The sequence below is a fragment of the Enoplosus armatus genome, chromosome 1 (assembly GCF_043641665.1).
Source record: "Enoplosus armatus isolate fEnoArm2 chromosome 1, fEnoArm2.hap1, whole genome shotgun sequence".
NCBI classification, from domain to species: domain Eukaryota; kingdom Metazoa; phylum Chordata; class Actinopteri; order Centrarchiformes; family Enoplosidae; genus Enoplosus; species Enoplosus armatus.
Genome location: NC_092180.1, coordinates 6,475,717 through 6,498,722, shown reverse-complemented (window position 1 = coordinate 6,498,722; position 23,006 = coordinate 6,475,717). Strand labels below are relative to the sequence as shown.

At 41.2% G+C, this 23,006-nt stretch overlaps 1 protein-coding gene across 1 annotated transcript in view; it reads left to right on the top strand.

The window, feature by feature from the left end:
• neo1a (neogenin 1a) overlaps positions 1–23,006 on the top strand; it is a 145,532-nt gene that overhangs the window by 80,167 nt on the left and 42,359 nt on the right. Inside the window, exons 4-7 of the mRNA XM_070922966.1 lie at positions 1,153–1,303; positions 11,200–11,336; positions 22,083–22,237; positions 22,420–22,540. Coding sequence (XP_070779067.1) covers positions 1,153–1,303; positions 11,200–11,336; positions 22,083–22,237; positions 22,420–22,540 — 564 coding nt within the window. The remainder of the gene's footprint in view (positions 1–1,152; positions 1,304–11,199; positions 11,337–22,082; positions 22,238–22,419; positions 22,541–23,006) is intronic.

Genomic DNA, 23,006 nt, shown 5'->3' with positions numbered 1-23,006 from the left:
TCCCTGCTTGTCCTCAATTGTACCTGTTAATCAAACATTTTCACACCCTTGATTACAGTGCAATTATGTTAGAGCTTCTATGGCAGAACCACTTGTGCAGTAAATTGAAATTAAAACATAGTTCAGTGCGTCGTTTGATTAAAGTGGTACATGGTGTGGTGTCCTCTCTGGGTTGCTCATTACCTTTTAGCATGAAGAAATCTGCGTAACTGTAGTGAGAGATGGTTGAATGCCAAAAGGAGTGGTAGAACTCCCACTGGGGTTATCAGTGATGCCGACAGTAACTCAGTTGTAGCACGAAAGGGGGCTGAATTCCTTTGTGGCAGTGTCTCGTCTCACCCCTCTAGAAGTTTTATTTACTGAGTTGTTAAGCACCAGGCTCCTGGCAGCACAGAGACGATATTAGAGGTCATAAATCAGACTTCAACAAGACCCCGGTGGGGGTCTTTATCTCTGTATGTCTCCTCCAAGGATGTGTGGTGGAGTGGTAAAAGGCTGTATGCATACAGAAGGAAAACTCATAAAACTGTGTGAGGATATTGAAAGAAATTTTGTTTGGATGCTGCCAGATGTTGAAGCAACAGAAATACATTTATAGTTATTTAGTTTCTTTGAAGTCACAACAAATCAGCGTGAGAATAAAGTAACTTGGGTGTTTCCAGAGAGAGAAGTTGAGAGTAGAGAAAGGGCTTGGTGAAAATGATTTCATACACTTTTTATTTTTTAATTAAATTCCTGGTTTGAGCTTTATAGAGTTATGATCTAAGCTAAACTCATAAAATGATTAAAAGATGTTGCTTTGCAAATCCTTCGCTAAAGTCTTGTGTGTGTGTGTGTGTGCTGGGGTCATACATGACCTTTTGGTTATTGCAGGATGCTACTCAGGCAGTTAGTTGCAGCTGGAATTATATTGGATCACTTTGAACTCCTAAAGAGCTGAGACTTCAGCTGTCTCACACATCAACATGGACATTACTCATCTGACCATTCTTGGTTTGGGTGTCAGCAACAACTGCCCATCGGACATGAGTTCTTTTGAAGTTTTTAAGACAGATGACACACCCGTTATGTAGAAGGTTGCTGCTCAGCTTCACTTACTCACCCCGGCCTTAACCTCAGTCTGAACTTTGACCTTTTTTTCTCCCATCTAAGAAACTGGAGAGGAGAGGAAGCTGGAGTTCCTGGTGCAGCCTGTGTCTGTGACCAAGGTGGTGGGCGCCAGCGTGCTGCTGCCCTGCGTGGTCACTGGTTACCCTGCGCCGCATGTACGTTGGATGTTTGGAGACAAGCTACTAGAAGAAAGGTATGAGCATGATCTGTGGTTGTAAGTTGGATTTACCTTTTACTTTTTTGATCCGTTTCCAGAAATTAAAGAAGCCTTTAAAAGCTACAGGTTTCTCTTGAGGCATGTTTCCGCTTTTACTCGTGTAGAAACTGGCGTGCTAAACCTTATTCAAACCCACCTTTACCTATCAAAGTCACCAGTTGTCACTCTAAAGCCAGACACTGCTGTGCTCGGCGTCCCCTGGCTCTTACACATTCATCGTTTTTGAAAAGCAACACAGACCATAATGTACTATTCCTTATTGTACCTGGTGCCTCTGGCCTCCAAAAGCTAACCTGTTAGCTAACCTGCTCCCCAAGGTGTTAATGCTATTCTCCAGTGGACCTGGATGTGCCAATGAAGCCACTTCAGCTGGGAGACGAGGCTGCAGGGTTGCCAGCTGAGGGGAAGTTCACAAATTAAGAGCCAAGAGAGAGTGTCACAGCGCCTGTGCTCTCACTCCTCTGGCTCTCATTAGCTCAGGCAGAGCAGCTCAAATCCCTGGGAGAGAATTGCATTGGACATGGGAAGTTTGATTCTCACCAATTAAGAAAGCACTTTGTTTACCTAACCCCTGTGTAACAGTCCTACAGTATAGTAACTTTGCAACTTGTGGGGTCGACAGGAAATAGCTGAAATGGGGCTTATTCATCTAAATCCAGCCCCAGAATGGGATTTCTGCCTTCAGTGAAATTAAATGTAAGGTCATCACATTGATAACCACAAGGCGCTAGAATATCATTAGACTTTCCAGCCTTTAGTTCCAAGCACACATCTCAAGTTAAATGTCTTAAACGCCAATGGAATTGTCCGTGAGTACCTCTGACCTCCAGTGGGAGCTGGCTAAAAAGGTACTTATTAATCTACCTTGTATTAATTACAAAACACTATCCAGCGTGCATACCCTCCCCCCCTAGGGTGTATCCGTTGGTAATTAGCAAGCATACTCTGAACAACCTGGGAAGTCTTTGCGATATTGAAGTGGACCCCCACGCTCCTGTCTTCAGAGCAGAAATGGATTGTGTGGTGAATACATTACCAAGGCTGTTCTTTTGATTTAAATACGACATTGACAATTAAAAAGAATAGCAGTGGAACTTTCTTTTTTCTCCTTGAGAGTCTCCTGTCCCTCTCAGGCATTACATGAGAGATAGAAGAGCTGCTGTCAATTAAAAATTGGTGGGGTATGCAGCGTAAGGGAGAGAGAAAGGGGAATCGCCAAAGAGTGTTTAATTGGTCTTTGGTGCACAGCACAAACGGGGCCTTGAAAGTGGCGACGCCGAAGCTGTAGACAAGAGATGAAAGTTTATGAAGATGTGTCAGAGCTACCAATTGAAGGCAGGGTGACTCGCTGACAGCGGGGATTATCACATTAAGCGTCTGCCGCTGATGCTTCAACTTGGTCATGTTTCTTGTTTTTCTCTTTCAGTCAATGTTCACAATAGCAGAAAGACAGCTTTATTCTGAGCCACAGATAGCGTCGGTGATTCCAAATGAGTGAAATGAAGCCATGTATGGTAGTTTTAGACAATGCTGTTTCCTGGATGTTAAATTCTTCGCTAGCCGTTCCACTCACTGACTGACTCCTCAGAAGTACTTGAGGATACTTTTAAAGACACAGTGGAATCCTTCAAAAGTCTTTTCAAAGTGTGCCATATAAAGGATTTTCTCTGAAGAGTTTCTTTGAAGAGTCTCATTAGTATGTTATTCATAACCTGACAGAAGACAGACATAGCTGTTTCTTTTGTATCACCTGTCGATATTGCCTTATCAACGGCTGCTATAAAACTCTTTGATGTCTGTGATGACAGATGGGGACAGAGCAAAGACCTGAAATGGAAATTTAGAACAGGTCGTTGTCTAACTCAGTTGTTGAGAAGTAGGTTTCTCTTTGCTGAGTTACTGTAAATTCTTGATGTAACTTGGCAAACTGCAGCTTGCAGTCTTTTACATACCTGTGTGTTATTGTGAAGGAAGTGCAAACTAATGTTTATGTATGTAAACGATTTTATGAATGAAAGTAAACCTGAAACCATTCATCGTCTCTCAGCTTCATTTGGTACAATGCTCCTGACTGAGGAAGATCGTCAAATGGTTAAAAGTTCACTGACAGACAAAATTCCTCCTTCGTTTTGCCATTTTTGCAGTTGTGCACGGAAGAGTGCGAGAGTATGCTTGTTGTGGGTCAACATCAGGTACACCTGTCACTAAAGAGAAGACAAAAGAAATGTGACATGCTTGTCGTCTTGTCAGTCCCAGATGCTGCGTCAATTGTTTTCCACTATGACATTTTACACAGGATAAAACAAGCAATTGGCGCGCCCAACACAAAGTTTCGTTCCCTACATTTGTCAGGTCAGACCATCATCGCATTCATTCATATTCATAAACTAATGACTTTTAATAGTAGAAATAAATAAATATATGTTTTTTGTCTCACTGACATGTGTGACCAAGTAGATTGTTGGTAGTTTTTCATAGATAAGTAGGAGATACCACTCAGACTATATTATGCACTCTTGTGAGAAACTACTCAACTTAAGTATCTCCACACAGTATCTGGAATGAAAGATTAATATTGCAGTATCAATTACTTGATAGGTTATTCTACTGTAATGGGCTGTTTATGTATTCACCAGTGTCCTGATCCCAGCCTCAAATTCATTTAGAATCAGACGAAGTCTATCGCCAAGGACACCGAGCTCACCATTTATTCTGATTAAGCTCAGCCACACCATGACAGAATATGTAACACTTGAAGCTGTTCAGTCACCATGTTGCATTTTTAGCAACTGCCCTCTGTGTCTACGATAGCATCCCCAGGTGCTGGGATGCACAAAGAACCGGACCTTTGGTCAGACACATGCTGGTCCTGATGACACTCATGAAAAGGACAGTCATCTTTTGTTCTTGGGAGTATCACTCTATCACCTAATAGAATTCCCCAGCAGTCAATAAAATGGATGAATAATGCATGTCGGCCAGCAACAGGGAATTGACAGAGCATGTAAATCAACCCCCTTCCAAAGCCTCCAAGCCATCCGTCTCCTCTCCTCCTTGTCTTCTCGCCTTCGTTTAAATATGATTGTGTATATTGAATTTACTTGTGTATGAAGAGAGAAGCATGGGGGGGGGGTTGTTTGCATCACCTTATTCACTTCACTACACAGACACACACACACACACACACACACACACATATAAATGCAAAGGCACACTTCTGTCTATGTCTAAGTCTTTTATTTTAGTGAGCTACCATAGGAGCCAGAACCATGGTTGAAATGACACGTGTACCGACCACAGGCAGCAGCAAACAATGACTCGTAACTCATACTCATGACTCGTATCAAACATAGGGTTAGATGTTAAGACAATCTTAAGGATTAGAACTGAAATATCATATCTCGCCGTGTATCATGATGAAATTGAACAGAAATTTTTCAGTAGGAATTCTAGATGAATTGTAATGATGTGGAACTCGAACCACGAGCACTTCCATAATGAAGATTTTCATAGCTCTGCCAATGCTGCACACACACACACAGAAGAATTGATCGTACCACTCTTGAAAAGACAGCATGGCTGAGCAAATGCCATTTGAATTTTCATCTAAGCTAACAATTTTTCAGACGCAATCATCCATAATTGGCTGTATTTTTGAGTCAAGTCACAAAGTCACACTCAGAACTTTAACCTGCTTTGTTCTCTACATCCCTTTAAAGTGCAGTTATATTGTTAACACCCACACCATCAACTGCTGTCATTGATTTTTTTAATTCTGCTACAGTTTTCAAACCAATTTTAAGACATTCTGCACCATTTTGCTCTTTACATGTTGTTTTCAAACAGCACAGAACCTCTCAGCCTCTCAAAGAAGCCTGTCAGAAATACAACCCATCAGTGTTAATGGCCTATGATTTTCTCTTGCTCCTTTCTTCAAAGTAACTATTAGTGAGGTTAATGGCAAATGTCCGCCTCATGCTGAGCTCTTACTTATCCCACAGCAGCAAATGATACAGTTCTTAGTGGTGTTTCAGATGTCAGTGGAAAGCATAGATTCAGCTGACGAATACAAAAGTCGTGACTTCTGCCTCGCTTATTGTTCAGGACGAAAATAGAGAATGGTAGTTTCTTGTTATCTAAGAATGAATGCGAGTGTTGAAGCACACTCCCTTGCCACTTTATTAGGTACACCTGTACAATCTAATGCAATCTAGTGCAACAGCTCTGCACATATTCTTTCTTTACGAAGCTTAATATGTCTGTCCGTCCGTCCGTCTGTCCGTCCCAACCGGTCAAAGCAGACCACTGCCCACCTAGAGTCTGGTTCTGCTCGAGGTTTCTGCCTCTTGAAAGGAAGTTTTTCCTTGCCACTCGCTCATGGTGGGAACTGTTTGGTCTCTGTAATAATATTATAGTATTATAAAGAATGCGATCTAGAGAGATGACGTTTGTTGTGACTTTGCGCTATATAAGTAATTAAATAATGCAACTGTGTGTTTGTTACGAAGGTCGTGGTTAGTGATGGAGTTGTACTGGACTGCATATTTAAATGTTTTCCTAATATTTTACCCCCCTCATGTTTGTAAATGTGGCTGGCAAAACATTAGACACACCTGTTTATATAAAGCAGTCCAGTACAACATTGCTGTTTAATTACAAGCTCAATAATATAGTTAAATGAATACCTCTCTGACAGTGTAAATCAAACCTGAACATTTTTCAGATTTCAGATTTCACAGGTGCACTGAATAAAGTGTATATAAAAAGTAGGGCTCAAGATTCTGTAGGTCAGAAATCACAGAGATCCATGTGAGTACGAATAGAAACTTCAACCATTCTGCTCCAAATGTTTCCATCATTGAGCGTGGTTGGCATGCACTGTAGGTATCCAGCACAACACTTTCTTTCAGACACATTGGAGGCCCATATGGTCAGAATTCTGCTTAAGAACTCAAAAAAACTCTGGTAAAATGATAAATGGCAGCAGCAGAGAGGGTTAAGGTAATGGAGTCATTTTGCTGGCATGTGGAGCTGAGAAAACAAGACAAGCAACATGGTTTTCTGGCAGTGGAGCTTGGGAAATCTCCTTTTAGGATGTCTCTCAGTCTTCAGCAGATCACAAACACACACAATCTCACTGGCTGCCTTCAAAGCAGGTTTCCTGTCATATATTGTTCTTCGTTGCATTCTGTTCATAATGTTATCTTAGACGAATACATCGTTCTAAAGCATCTGAATAGGTACCAAGAAAATCTACTCATGCATATACTGTAATTTATCTCTAAAAGCTCAAACCGTGTGGCATCATCACATTCAAATAGAACGGGCAATATGGGTGTTTAGCCTGGACCTGCACACAGCATAAAACAACTCACCTGCAGCACTTTACTGTGGCACCTCACCAGACATTATGTAGGTATATGTCATATTTAAAGGCTTTATAATGCGGTGGCGTACTGTAGTTTTGTAGACGTGACACAGCATGGGGCACGCAGGGTTCATGTGGCTTCAAGCGCCCCGGAGGGTCCACCAGAGCCATCTCAAAGTATGTTATGCGAGTTATGGGCCGCAGGCTTCATCGTAATATGTGCTAATCAAACGATCGGTTCATTCTTGGGGACCTGGGTAGGGGGAAAAAAAAAAGCAAATATAGTCAGGTATGCAAGAGTTGTTTTTGTCTCAAGGGCCCTGCGGCTTTCCATTTGGAGCCAGAGGAAAACAAAAACGCTTTCATGGCTGAGTCACTTGAGAAGCCCCAGCCTGTGCTATTGGCACCAGGTTGTTTCTCATATTAATCTCTATTTGTTTATCCATTAATTTATTTGTCGTCTCTCACATTTGTTTCTTTATATACCATAGCTCATATCTGAGCAATAGGTAAAGAACCAAATGTTGTGTTTTGGAAGCAGGAAAAAAAATCATTGCAATCCGCTGACTTCCCTCCTTGGCTGTAAAATGAAATCCCCACTGTTCTCTTCACACCTTGAACATGTTTCAAATTCATGGAACTGTTATGATTATGTCCTGGTCAAAAGGGGGATTTGCGTTCACTTTGAACCACAACACCTTGAACCATACAATAGTTAGCATTCATGGTGCATTAAGGTGCAGAGAGAGAGAGATGGTTTGAGACGGTGGAGGGGTTGGTAGTCATGGAGAGAGAGGAGGAAAGTAGAAGGGGAAAAAGAAATGTAATCTGAACAGAGAAAAATGAGAGAAAAGAGAGGCCAGACAAAGAAAAGAGTTTAGAGATTCCCACTCTATCCATTAATAATGAATCCCCTTCTCTTGTTGTGACAGTTGTGATTCCACCTGCCTCCCTGAAGATAGCATGACCCATGCCCAACCACTGTCACAGCACCACTGATTGCTCTGTGACAGCATGCTGCACTGCCTCCATCAACACACACACACACACACACACACACACACATAACCACAGTTCTTCAGTGATCTGCAGCTTCCCCTGGCCCAGGTGTACTGACCTTGCCACCAGTCTGTGTTACGGAAGGCTGAGTCACCACTCACACATACCAAATGTGTTCTTCCCCCCCTCAAGCTCTTCTCTGAAGTCTCTCTGCCTGCCGCCACCTTCAAAGCTGAATGGCAGAACAGGAGACAAGACTGTGTTAGAGACCTCTACATGTTGACAGGACGTTCTCAACACCTTTACTGGACCAGTTACACACTAGAGAGGATCAGAGGGAGGAGGATGTTCCGACATTTTGAAACTGATGATGTTTTTAGGTGTTACGCTAAGGAAAGTCAAACTCATTTTTTATATAGGTAAGCTATATTTGACTGACTCACAACTGAGTGTTTCTCAAACAAAAACAGTGTGGAAAGTTGTAGCTGTTGGAAGTGGAATTAGTAAAGAGAGAGATGGAGAGAGCAAGGCCAGTTAGCATCATTGCGCCTAGCCTGCCTGACACATTTACCCTGTAAGCTTTACGTTGCTTGTACTGTACGTGTGCGTCTGCTGCTTTGCTACAAGATCAAAAGTGACAGTGGAAATAGTGAGCTAATTCAACAGATCTTTGTAGGTGATTAAGGATAATTCAGTTTTAATTAGAGCCTCACTTACCAGCATCTCCCACCAAGGACCTGCAGCTAATCCACAAGATACCCTTCATATCCCTACAGCAGACACCTTGTCTTAATTTTAATAAACACAAGTGGAGAGAGAGCTCCCTCACAATAGCGCAAGGTGTCTTCGGCCCATTCAGCTCGAGCCAATTTACTTTCCCTCCCTCCCTCATGGTCTATAGTAACACAGTAACACATTCCTTGTTCCACAGAGCACTTTTGCTGCTGCAGTTAGAGAAGGATTGACTTGACTTGTCCTAAACACAATGAGAAATTGCCTGGTGGTTTGATATGTGCTGTATGCTCCCCTTTTAAGTACAAGAGGAAGCTGTCAATGCCCTTTATGCTGCATGCGGCTCTAAAGGCCAAGAGTCCTGGTGAGACTAACTGCAGGAATGCCTGGCACTGCGAACTCGGGGATGTCTTTCAGAGGAATTTTTCATTCAGCGGGGATTTGACATGCGGAGCCTCTCAGCAGAATCTGCCATACTCTCTAATGTGCACAGGGAAGTAGTCGATGTATGTACAGCAAGACATTTGGCATTTTCAGTGGTTCTGTGTTATGTTCTGCAGTCAGGGTCAGTCGTTGTTACTTCTTTGTTGCACAACAGGTTTTACACTGCTCACATTTGTTATAAATGGGTAAATAAACACTGGTTACTTACAGGTTTTACAGGTTTTTTTTTATACAGTATTACTACTTGACTGTAGTATATCAGCATTATTGTAGAATGTTAGTTGTTGCATCAATTTAAGGTTAACAAATAAAGTAATCATTAAAAATGTGAAGTACAGTTGCAAACCTGGATCATGTGTGAACAATGACAACCAGGCATTAACCTGTCGGTGCCTGGTGAAACACCATGTTCATTTAATCTGCCTCAAACAAAGGCTTTGGTGAGAGAGTGGTATGAGCTACGTTACTGTGGCCCACTACCATCAGTGAAGAAAATGTACAAAAACTCTACAAAGCAGCCACCTGTAATTGCATTTAAATCTCCATCATGTATCGTTTTGCAGTCTTGAGTTTCTCATTTTTTGGGCACTAAAGTTTCACTTTCCTATAAGACAGTAAGTCTCGTTAAACGGAAACTGAAGTGTTGGCTTACCATCATACTTTTATGCGATTGTGGTTAATGCTGAAGTTAATAGTCTATTTTACCCCTACAATACATGTGAAACAGTGATGTCATTTTGGTGACAGCAGGTCGAGTGCCACTCGACTGCTCCACTCCAGCACAGACAGACAGGCAGATGGTCTCAAAGGCCAGTGCTGCCAAAATCCAGCAGTAGTCAGGGAAAGAGAAACAGGAGCTTGTGTGGAAGCCCTAGCTAGTCAGCAGTTTGTTTAAGAACTAAATCAACCTGCAGCATAGGGTTGTTTTCCTCGGTGCACTCTTTACCTCTGCATGTATCCTCGCTCCTCTGTGCAAAAACCATTATGCACAGATCTTGCATCTCACTTGCTGTGGCCCTCTTTGGATTTTTATCCTCCTCAGCCGACCCGCTGCTCCTACATTTCCCCCTGCCTCTATGGTTCTCTCTTTCTGAATGCAGAGTTCTCTCAGCGAGCTATTGATTTCTGTTTTCTTTCCTCTCAGCCTCCTCCTACTCCCATGCACCAGTGGTTGTTGAATCAAGCCAGAGCTTGGCCACAGACTGCTTCCCCCTGGGCCTATTGGGAAAATTAAAGTTGGGACTGTTTAAAATGGAGGAGGGTCACTGGTTCAAAGAGAGGCTATACAAATAGATGTGTGGTTATATTTCTGGATTAGCCGTGAATAGTTTAGAATAATAAATATTTAAGATGGCTCAGTCTGAAATGCCTGATGAAAAGCATGACTGATGTTACACTCAAACACAGCTAGTCCTATCTCCTGCCACTGTGTGTTGCAGCATGTAAATATATCTTTTATACATGAAAAGATTCAATTTTATAATGATTTTAACTGAGGGACAACATATTTAATTGGAAATTTACAAGACAGAGTGAATAGTACTTTGAGCCTGTATGAGAAAAGGAAAATACTCAAAATGTTTAGAGGTTGTGAACCTTCAATAATCGTATGAATTTTTCTCTCTGGATATGTATCACCTCTGTCAATACTGAATGAAAAGAAACAGTAGTTCTTGAAGTCAGGATCACTTCTCCTTGATGTTAGATCACTGTATTGTTAGTCTGTAGATGCACGTCACCCCACTTAATTAACAGCTGATGAAAGAAAACGAAAACATTTGTTAAGGTGATGTAACAACTGTACAAACTACAAGCCCCAGCTGTAGCTTAATTTATTCCACAAGTAGATGACTGAATGTTTATATTTTCTTTTCTTATATACTGTAGACGTATATTTTACCAGATTTCTGAATTCTCAAATTGTCTATAAATCAATATATTAAAATGTAAATTAAGAAGAATTGTAAATTGCCTTTGACGCAGCTTTGAGCATATTTTATTTATTCAGAGAGTTGATAAAAGGTGACAGAGCATGGAAGGCAAGGAAGAGATGTGAAGTTAACTTGGAGCTCCAGAGGCTGCAACCTTTACCACTCAGTGATCTGAATGTAAATTATTAAGTTCGACTCTATCAACTCTCTATGACCTCATAGGATCAGCAGCCAGGGGTCTCCTGCATGTGATGCTTAGTGTGTTTCATGTAGCAAAGCCCCAAAGTCATTAATACTGTTTATAAAAAAGGAATCACCAGGTTCACACTTGTTCACAGTCAGATCAAACATATATTAAATATTAATATGAATAAAACTTTGTTTCTTTCCGTCTCCAGTGACGGCCATGTGGAGGTGCTGGGCGGAGGCAGTCTCCAGATCTCCAATCTCACAGAGGAGGATGCCGGCATCTACACCTGCATGGCAGACAATGCCAACACAACCATTGAAGCCCAGGCCGAACTCACCTTACAAGGTACCCTCAACAACCCACAGTGTCTTCTCTCTTTTCTAGGCCCAAAGGTGCAGATTCAGATTATTACATTGTCCATAAAATGGAAATTTGTGTTTGGCACTGGCATATGGGACAACACACACCATATACACAATACTTAACCACAATTAATAACAATAATTATACATTAATGTAAAATGAAATCTTAAAGTGACTAAGTGGCAGTAATAAAAGTGATGAGTGGATTGTTCTTCCACTGGCAGGTAAGCCGTCATAACTATCACAACAATACATGATACACAGCAGGACTTAATAAATAAATAAATGTACATTCAAATAGGTGACGGTAGGTGATATTTTGAATTTTACTATAGGATTTAAATCAGGCTTTCATAGTTGCAAGTCAGCCAATCTGAGAACAAATTTGGGCTTTATTTTTTGGGAATAAATTAGGAACAGAGTGACTTTCTTCCAATCTGTCTGGTTGGACATTAGTGAAGAGCAGTGGCAAGTGAGCATGTATTAGTTACTAAAGAGAGTGCAGTGATGAAGAGCTGAGTCACTCCAGGTCCAACTGAACGCTCAGACCTTCCTTCTATCACTGGAAACAGTCTCATTTCATCTGATTAAGTTTGGAAATGAGCTTATTAAATGCCTTAAAGATCCATATCCCAGACCTGAAACCAAGCCACTGAGAATTTAGTGTGAAATGAAATGAACAAGGTGTATTTCTTGCATGCAAACTATGTAGAGGTAGAGGTAACTCAGCCCTATTGAGATGTGCTGCACACTCTGAAAACGGATATGTTTTTGTAGATATAGTGTTGACAGTGAGCAATGTATTTGGCATTAGTAGGCAGCATAAGGAGTGTTTGTACCTGTTTATATCTGCTATTCCACATAACTCCACCCCACGCAGGAATGACAGAAAGATTTGAGCTGCACATATTGCTGGCAGTAGAAAGACAAGTACTAGAATTACAAGAGATTGAAAGAGTAGCTGGCAGTTTTTTGAGATACCAAACATGGTGAGAAGACGCGTATACAGTACACCTCTGCAGTAGAAGCACCATACATAGTAGGCAAAATAATTAACCTGCTATTTTAGCAGCATTTGTATAGCTACATTACAGCAACAGCACACCAATTCCTGTTTATATACTGCAGGTTTTTCCTGTCTATAGTTTAAAACAGTTTATGGGCTTCAGGTAGAAATGATCTTCATCTAATTTTTGGTCAATTCTGTGGAGGAACTAGACTGCTGATGCTGTGTATCACTCAAAATTCAGTGTTGATGAGCAAATTTGAATTCTAGACATTTTGGTTTTGAGACATTAATTATCACACTTTCACAAGCAACAGCTGCTATTTCCCAAGTGAATGCTGACAAATCTTCACTTTCAAAGTCCTACTTTTGAAAGTAAGAGCCTAATTGGCGCAAGACTGGTCTATAATAAACACATCAATACGCCCTGTCATGGTGCAAAATACAAAAGTCCAAGCACATCTTAACTAGATCATGCCAAGGTTACTAATATTCTGCACTGTAAAGGTCATTACAAATGATCAGCACTTACAATCGTCATAACAAATTGTCAATAATCAGAACTTGGAACAGGTAGATTAACTTTGACTCATCACTTAGTGTACATTTCCCCCCACACATCCTCTTTGTCTGCTTCCCTCTTCCCAAACATTTTTAAGTGGTCTTTGAAAAAACACACTTGATATTACCCATTTCAGACACTATATCCACCCCTGCCTGATGTGATGACATTAAGGGAACCATCATATCCACACGCTGTGCATGCACAAAGACCAGTTTTACAAATGCACAGTGACAGTTACAACGACCATTAATGTTGCATCACATTGTTTGTTTTCTGTCACGATGAAAAGGAAAATTACATCACTGGTTATCTGTCGTCATTTGAAATGTGCTTGCCTCCAACAAAACTGTGAACAAGTCCAAGTGTCACTTTACAAACAGAAACAAATCTACGTTGTTTTTTTAAACCCATTCAATAAATAAAAGCTCACAGTGTTGATGGTACAGTAGTTAAAGGGTCAGTAGTTAATAGAAATCACTTCTCCCAACTCTAAAAGTGCTAAATAATGTACAGCCCTGTTGAAATAATTTGACTCAAAGTTTTTCAAAATCCTTTGAGAAACTGTTTGTCAGAAAATGGTTTCAGATATCCACTAAATATTCTTAAAACTAACTATAAAAATAAATAAATGTTAGCATCTATGCATGCAAGTTCAAATAAAATCATTCTTACACATGTCAGACACACCCACAGTAATTGCATTGTAATTACTGTTGTCAGACTTTGTGTTGGTGAGAAAAATACACATGAACACAAACGTGTCATATGCGCTTGTATGCTTTTCCCAGGTGAAGCAAGTCAACAGGATTTGGTGTGAAATAACTTTAGAATGGGGAAACACCCTGAGGCTCATTCCCGCATTCATTGCGTTTCACACACAGCCACATCATGCTATGACTCCATCCCTTTCTTCCCAAATCCCTTCATCTCTTCATCACCCCTCCACCACCCTTTCATCATTTCCCGTCGCTCACTGTGATTAAAGGAGACAGTAATGGAAAATCGGATCAGGTCACAGGAGGACATCTGACGTCACTCGTTTTCAAGTCTGTCCACCGAATTCTCTCTCAAATCCCTCATGTCTCCGACCCGACCCCTGCCAGCCTCCGCCTCCAATGTGACAGGACTGTAGAGGATTGATCAGCGCTCTTGGAATATTGTTGAAAGACATCCGTCATTGTAATACGATAAAACTGTTTGATTAGATCCCATGCGGTAGACTCTCAGGCCTAATTGTATTTGCTTCATCCAGATTCATGAATAAACCAGATTGTGGCATTGATTTGCTCCCTTGATAACAGAAGTGACACTTGAAAGGTCAATTGATTCCCTCAAGAAGTAGTTATGCTTGCAAAAGACACTCATACAAATCAGTGTGGTATGAATCTATACTAACAACAAAACAATTTTTCGTATGACTGACTCCTTCTACAACACTTTAGGGCCTCTTTTGCTGCAGTAACAAGGAGAAATTGTGTGTTTACGGCTTGTGGCTTTTCATAAACACTGGACAGTCTGTGCTTAGGAGAAGATGCAGAGAGTCAGTCGGGGATTTGATACGGTAAAACATTGTTAGGTTTCGCCTCGGGATGGCTTGGGGGTTTGTGATGCAGCTGGTGGAGGGAGAGACGTATCAAGGCTGCAGCAGGTGTGTGCACATACACACAACCATGCATATATAATGACACCACACAATGTCAACTATGCACTTACTCTATACACCTGTGTGCATTCACTAGCAAATGTGTGTGTTCACACGTGCATGGTTTTCAGATTCAACCATTATTTAAACTTTGAACCTGCCTTGGTGGCTCTTCAGTTAACTTAAGTCCCCTTGGTTGCTGCTACTCACCGAGAGTACGTTTGCACTATTTGTTTTTTCAATCAATAATGTGGTGACTTGTACAATGTATAGTGTCTGATGGAAGAAAGGGCCAAGAAGTTTTATGTGACATCAAATCTACAGATGATTCTGAAAATTGTTCACGTCATGGTATTCTATGAAGAATCAAGAAGGTATGATCCAGTCAAATCTCGAACTGATTATTAGCATCAACCATTGTAGTCCCTAACTGCAGTGTGAGAAACGGTACCTCAGCAGTCAACCCTACTGATCAGAACCACATACCACTTTTTAAGTGAATGAGATTTTACACCGAGCATGTACCTGTTGCACATTTACAACAGAGCTCCCAAAAAAGGTCTAGACAGAAAAGTGACAGAAAAGCTTATATCTTGAGACAAAACAACTGAACAAACACAAATACCTCTTTTGTAATGTGAAATGATGTACAAACGGCTTCAGAAGAGATAATGTCAGCGGCTGTCGCAAGTAAGCAATAGATATCCAAGAGCAGTGTGTGCCATGTCTTTGTATTAAATATAATCAAAGTGCCGGTGAGACAAAGAGGATTAGAGCCTTTATTTGTGTAGTCACGAGCACAATCTGGCGTTTTACTGAAACAAACTTTTCCTTCTACAGTAGAACTCCAGGCAGGTAGTTTTGAAGAATGTCAGACTCTAAACAATAGTGATAACGCCAAAGTTCAGCTCACTCACATCACATCTTGGAGTCCTGCACAGACACACACACTGGTGTGTTTGTGTGAGTGTGTTTGTGTCAGTGTGACTTTGCTGTGACATCTCACCCTCTATTAGAGCTGGCAAGAGGATAAATGAGGCCAGAGGAGGCAGCAGCTTTTGATTATGGTCTTGCGTGACAGGGGCACCACCCAGACCTGGACTCTGTGTTTGCAAGACAGAAATAGCTTCTCCACTAACATGTATGTTTCCAGTTTTATAGGGCTCCGAGTCAGTGGCCCTCATCTATCATGGCCTCATGCTATCATGTCATCAACTTAATTGTTCTTTCCATGTGCTGCGCTCACATGCAGGAAATCCCTGCCCCCTGTAAAACTTTCATGTCTCTCCTATGGGCTGAGGAGATTTATAGCCACAGACAGCAGGAGTGTTTTTACCTTGTTATAGAAATGGGCAAAAATAGACAGACACATACAAAATTTCAGTTCGCAGTTCCACCTTCTTCTTTAGTCTTTTGAAGCAAGATAAAAGTAAGACATTGATTGTATATCACATCTACATCTTTTGTGCAGCTCACATTCTTCCACCAGGAGAAAAAAGACAAGTGTGACTATAACTTAATAAAAGTCAAAGCATGTGTGGCATCTACTAACTTATCAATTGAAAATGCGGTAGAGGGATTTTTTTCTGAACTGTGCTCAAAGTATTTTTTCCAACTCGAGACGGGAATAGTTGTTGTAAATGAGGCGTGGAAGAATTACAGATTTGATAAGATCTGGTGGATATTTTAGTCTGATTTTACTTTGGCACGCCATCTTCCTGCCTTCCCTCCAGTGTCACAGAGTGGTTATTTTCTGGCCGAAATAAATAGAAACTTTCCATTAAGCTATTAAAAGCACACCAATCTGATAAGGAGTAACACCCACGGGCACACACCTTTTCCCTTTGTCATAGGGGATGTTATCTCAACCAGTGTGGTGAGAGGTGTGTGGAGGTGTCTCTGTCTGATTCTTTTGTGTCTGCATTCATCTGTGGGGAATCAACACAGATACATCTATGTATTTCAGATAGAGCCACATTTGCATGACACACGCAACATGCAAGTACTGTGTGTGTGTCTGTTTTGTTACATCGAGGCTTTGTTTTGCCAGAGCTGTTGTGTTAGTCTGTCCCATGTTTCTACATCTGCTGCGGGGAACCCGGTCCAACTCGGCCCACTTTATCAGGTGTTTGAGTGGGTAGCAGCTTCTGGCTGGCATTACTCATCCTGCCCAACTGTGAAACTGAGATTCCCAGTTCTCTGTTCATTAGAATGAGGACACACGCAAACGCACAGTCATTCATCACCACATAGTTTGCTAGTTTGGTGTCACTCTTCAGGAAATTTTGATTCTGGCAATGAGTTTTGTGACTTCCTGTTAGGCTGAAACACCTTTGAGGTCTTGAATATTCCCAGTATTACAGGGATTGTTGATGATCTTTTTGGGAAATGTTATATCCTTTTGTAGCCCTTAAATTAAAAATGTATTTACCTATTTTTGTTTACAATAACTAAAGTATATAAATCCTGGCTACTATATGTTACTATATCAGTATTTAAGACAAATTAGCCTGTTTCTACTCGAGAATTACAGAAGTTAACCCACTAAAACCTTATCACATTTAAGACTTGCATGCACCAGATTACCAGGGATTAACAGACATTAATATTGCCTTTTAAAGTAAAATATACAACATGAAATACAAGTGAATGGTCAAATTAGTTGTGTTTTTGTTTGCCATGTTTTCGATTCATTCAGAGTAGTAGCCAATTCTACTTAGAATTGGTTTTGCCTTGAAGGCCCTGCGCTTAGGAAGTGCCTTGAACTCCTTTTATATGCCGTAACCAAGCCATCAAGGGAGCTTTGTTTCAGCATTTCATGGACAATCTCAGGCCTGTGCTTTCACTCAATTCTAGTAATTTTAGAACCATCAGAGGGAGTCCACAAAAACATCCAAAGATTGAACTCCCTCTCTATGACGCTGCCTCTAACAGGACATTATGCTCTCCTCAATGACTAGGAAAGCAAGCACCAAGCATCTTTCCCGCCTTACTGCCGAAGCTGTTTGTTTTGGCCAGGATTAAGAGTAAAGCTGTTATCTTTGGAGGAGCAGGATGGGTAATTAGTGCAGTCCGAGCTCACTTGCCCTCGGAGTAAACACTGACTGCCCAAGAGCTATTGTTTAACTTTATGAAGCTAACTGGACTCCAGCCAAGCTAACAAAGTAGGAAAATGTCTCTCATATTTGGATACTTTAGCTTCAACCATCTTACATTAGGCCTTAATAAATGACTGGTGTAGCCCAAATGTTGGGGTATGTATGTCCAAAACCCGTTTATTTCAACCTTTGACTCAAGAGGCAAAAACGGCTGCTTTCTTCAGCTTTTTGACTTTGATATGTCACCATTTTATTAGTACCAATAGATGCAGGCTGGACTTTTTCCCCTCAGTATATGTCTATTCAGTGTATTCCTGGCTACCAGTGAAGCTTTAAGTAAAGTAATCTGCCCAGAATCCCTTTAGGAATCCTGTGGGGTTTTGTTTTAACAAGCTCACACACTTGACCTTTTTGTGGCCCTCTTTTAGTAGTTCACTGGAGTCAGTGCAAGTCTACATTAAAGCTTCTTTTACTAAGCTACAGGCTAGAGAGATGATACCAGCTCCAAAGAACTGGTATCGGAGTGTTTTTTTCAGCTGTTCTCTCTCCTTTATATTTGTCTTGATGTTTTTTTTCTCTCCCTCTTTTGCATATCTGCATTTATTTTGTTGTTTTTTTTTGTCTCTGTTGGATTTCTCTTTCATTAGAGAGTGGTATTTATGTTCCAGTATAAGTCAGCCTGTTTGGAGACGTTCCAGCTGGTAGAGTTGAGCATCTGTGTGTCTGTGAACTGTTTACTGCAGGAAAACATGGGCTTATTGCTAATGTTTATGAAGGGACATATTTAGTGGATTGGTCACTCATCATCATCTCTGTCAGTTACTGGATCCTGGTTACTGGTAGAGTTGATGGAAAACGGCAAAAGCATTGCAGAGTGCGATAAGCTAAGACACCTGTCAATCAAGCACACATGCCCCAAACATACCCTCTTTACCGCCTAAAAGCCACCATGTGGAATTTTCATCATATACAAACACAATTTTATTTACATTTATCAGTTTAGGATTAGGATTTTTTTAACAAAACTTATTGTATACATCGTTATGGTCTGACAGACATTTTGAATGTGTCTTACTTAACATTTTAAAGATAAAAGTATTTGCAATGCCTTTTTTGTTGAAACCTGAATTCTGTTTGATTGCTACCTTTTACAGCGCATTATTGCCACTGTTGCGGCCCTCTGCAGTCGGCAGAAATGCAACCCACATGCTCATGGTTTTCATGTGCATCGTAGTACATGTGCTTTTACACCAAAATATACAAAGAATGCAGGAGCCTGCTGATCAAGACATTGCTTTACTGCACTATTAGTGGTCAAAAAAAAAACACCACCGGCATCTATAATGTCCTGTTTTATGAACCACTTATTTTTGATAAAGAAGTTGGATGTTTTCACAGTAACTTCGGTGCTGACCGACAGCTGGCATCCAGTAGCACTCCTCTGCAGCCTTCTGCAGATTTGAGTACGTTCACCTTTGCATGTTTCATACTGCAAACAGCCAATTAAGGAAGGTCATCAGACTTTTTAGAGCCATTTAGAGTTGCCCCTCCACACACACACACACACACACACACACACACACACACACACACACACACCGTCCACACATGTCACCCTCTGTTGAGTCCTGAAAGCTTCCTCCACCCCCATCGCCCAAGCGTTATTGGTATATTTAGGCTTTTCTACTCATTGCTCAGTCCAATAGGTTCCAAATGTCTGAACTCCATTTAGAGAAAATGGTAAATGTCTGCTCAGATGGATGGGGGGAGGTGGGGGTGAAGATGGAGAGATAGACAGGGAGTTATAGGAAGATTAAGAGTCAGGGGGAAAAATGGGAGACTGAGTGGTGAAACAGGGAGAGAGAGCGAGAGATAAAGAGAGCCGCCGGGTACCAGTCACCATCAAAACCTGTCACCAGCAAACCTCACCAGGGGACACACACACACACACACACACACACACATACAATATATTGACTAAAAGACATTGCAATGTGATGCAAACACCCATATGAATACAATAAACCTGCACAGATTGAGACAGCATGGGCATACAGAAACATATGTTCACATACATAAGCAGGCACTTATACACACACACACACACACACACACACACACACACACACTTGTGCTATGCAAACAAAATCCATCCATACACATAATGAAGGAAACAAACACAATTATGTACAGCATATACAGTAGCACCGGTAATAATGGGGTGAAATAAGTATCCAGACACATTTAAAATGATTCGTAGTCACGCATAGCTCAACCATCCATACACACTCACACACACACACACACACACACACACTGAGTCACTGGTATCTTAACGCTGTGTCCCTGACACACCAAAGTAAACCAAGGATTCCACCTACCTCTGCTGCACAGCTATTAAAGGCAAATATCCAGGGGACACCACACTGTGAAACACATTATTCACAGCTCACACATCCCTCTGCAGGGAACACCGGTACACACACACACACACACACACACACACACACACACACACACACACACACACACACACACACACACACACTCTCAGACGCGTATACACAAGCACACAAACACACAGAACAGGGTGATGGCTGTCTTGACAATCATACAGTGATCCAGTCTACAAGCATCACCATCTTCATTTCCATCCTTGTCTCAGACGTCAATATATAATACACAGTAGCTCTCAGTAAAAGTCTAGACACTCATTAAATAATGCGAAGGAAGGTTTCAATATTCTCTGGATCCAGTTGTTTCGTGTTTGACTTTGTGTGGTTGGAAAACTGGCATTGGGAAGTCACAGAAAAAAAGCAAGATGCTGTGCAGCAGGCTTTTGTTTGAAACAAGTTTTTCTTATTTTGTAGCATCAAACCAGAAGGGAATCTCCACCCTGGGAAACTCCTACACTGTTAAATATGTTTTTTTTGTGAAGTTTAGAGAATTGTACTTCCTACTGTAAGCCTTACAGATGACAGATATAATCCTGTAATCCTGCTATTATCACATTTTTCCAGACAAGTTGGGGGGGGGGGGGCAAGGACGAGGACACACACAGGTGCTGCCCATGGGTTTTTAGATGAAGTTACAGAGAAAGCATTTCATGGGAATGGCATTGTGCTATCTCTTTGTGTGCAACTTCTGTCAAGTTGCGCCTCTCCTCCCACCTTTGTTCCATGTGTAGGGCATGAAAATACCAAACAGATGGGCAAAGTGCATTTTAAGGTCAGGAAAATACAAACATGTCATAGTGCCCAATGTGTACTGTAGCTGCACTGCTTCTTGGTTATAGAGGCTGTTATTGGTTGAGAAATGTGTACACAGGGGGTTGTTTCTTCAGCAGTTTTACTTACAAATAACTATAATTTGGGACTCTTAATTTCCTTGCTGTTGGTAACAGTGTGTCCCAACAGAATGAAGGCAATTTCATGTTGGAGTAAATTAGCCACAGCTACATCAACCAGATGAGGGGGACTTGACAACCTGCTACTGCTGAATGAAGCCACAAAAGGCACCCAATGCTACTAATATCCAATCAGCCTGTGTGAATAGCCACAAAATAGATGCTAATAACTAGCTATCACAGAGCCCACGAGGCTGATGGCAAAGCTCGACACACTAACAATACAGTCATTTAAACTGTGGTCAGCGAGGTCGCCGTTGATCAGAGAATGCACAGAGGCAGCAAAGGCAGTTGTGCATAGAAACACATACACACACACACAGACACACACACACAGACACACACACACACACAGACTGTCTTACTCTGTCTCTCCTCACGTACACATACAGTCCAATTATAGAGAGAGGACGAGGCCTGGGCCGTGCGCTCCCAGTGACCTTGTTCCAGGACAGATTGATGAGGCGCTGTATCGCCCCAGCAGATCAAATAACTCCTTTCTGGCCCTCATTACCAGGACTAGGGGAGATCTGCAAGTGCTCGGCTTGGCTAGTGTAGCATGCTAACACACTGTACTGGTACCAAAGTAGCTGTTGTTTTTATAAGAACAGAGATTACTGAACCTTTTTTATCAAATATTCCGAGTGTTGCTGTCTGCTGAAAAGATCACAGTTATGTGAATGGTGCAGAAGATAATTGAGTAAGTTGTTGTTGGATTATACTGTTTCTTTCCACACGCCCTTAACTGGCAATTTGGCAGTTGAAAAGGGGAGGCATGGCATCATTTGGTTTGTTCATTTCCTTGCAGAGACCAGATTGCTGGAGTTTCATGTGCCTGGTTAGTTTTGACAAATTGGTTACTGAAATTCATTTGGAAAAGATGACTACTACAAATGTTTTTCAGTCATCTCTTATTCACTCCTTTGCTTTAACTGAACTTTGACAATAAATGTGATGTTTTATTTTTTTTTAACATCCTTGACTCCTCTCTTTCTCATCTGGATTCCACAGTTCCTCCCCAGTTTATCAGCCGGCCAGCCAATATTTATGCCCACGAGTCCATGGACATCGTCTTTGAGTGTGAGGTTTCAGGATCACCAGCCCCCACTGTCAAATGGGTCAAGAATGGAGATGCTGTCATCCCCAGTGACTACTTCAAACTAATTGTAAGTTCATATGGCACTTAAGTGCTACGTTTCTACCTTTTCTGCAGTGTAAACATTGTACTATCAGCATAATAAATGTAAGTAATAAAGAGTTGGTAAAAAATGCCACTTGTAACATTATTAACTGCTTGTCTTTGTTTTTCATTTATTTATTTTTTTCTTCCTTCCCTCCTGTTCTGTAGAAGGAGCACAACCTGCAGGTTCTGGGTCTGGTCAGGTCAGATGAGGGTTTCTACCAGTGCCTTGCGGAAAACGATGCAGGCAACATCCAGTCCAGCGCCCAGCTCATCATCTTAGATCACGGTACGCCACTCACCAGGACCACCAGTGTGCCAATCAGATGTGTTAGTCAACTATACAAAACTGGGTGCTACTTGAGAAGATGACAAAAACACAAAGCTGATAAAATGCTTTAGTGATAAAATAATTCTTGTCAGAGACGACTCAGAAATTAACCACGTCTGATAAGTCTTAACACAATGCTCCTTGTGATTATTTCTTATCTTAACAGCCTCCTATGAATCACAGTTATGGGAGCTGAAGTTGTTAAATAAATAATCATTGTTCAATCTTTGTTAGATGCTTAAATGTTAATGTCAAGTACAGTAGCCCAGAAAATTCCAGTATAATGTTTGGGCATTTTAGAAATAGCGATTTAAAGAAACTCTTTCAACAAAGGCATGCTCTAGCTTGGTAACAGGGTGGGTCTTCTGCTCTCTATACAGTTTGCCTTATTTATAAACACCTAGATGGATTCAAGAGCCTGTGC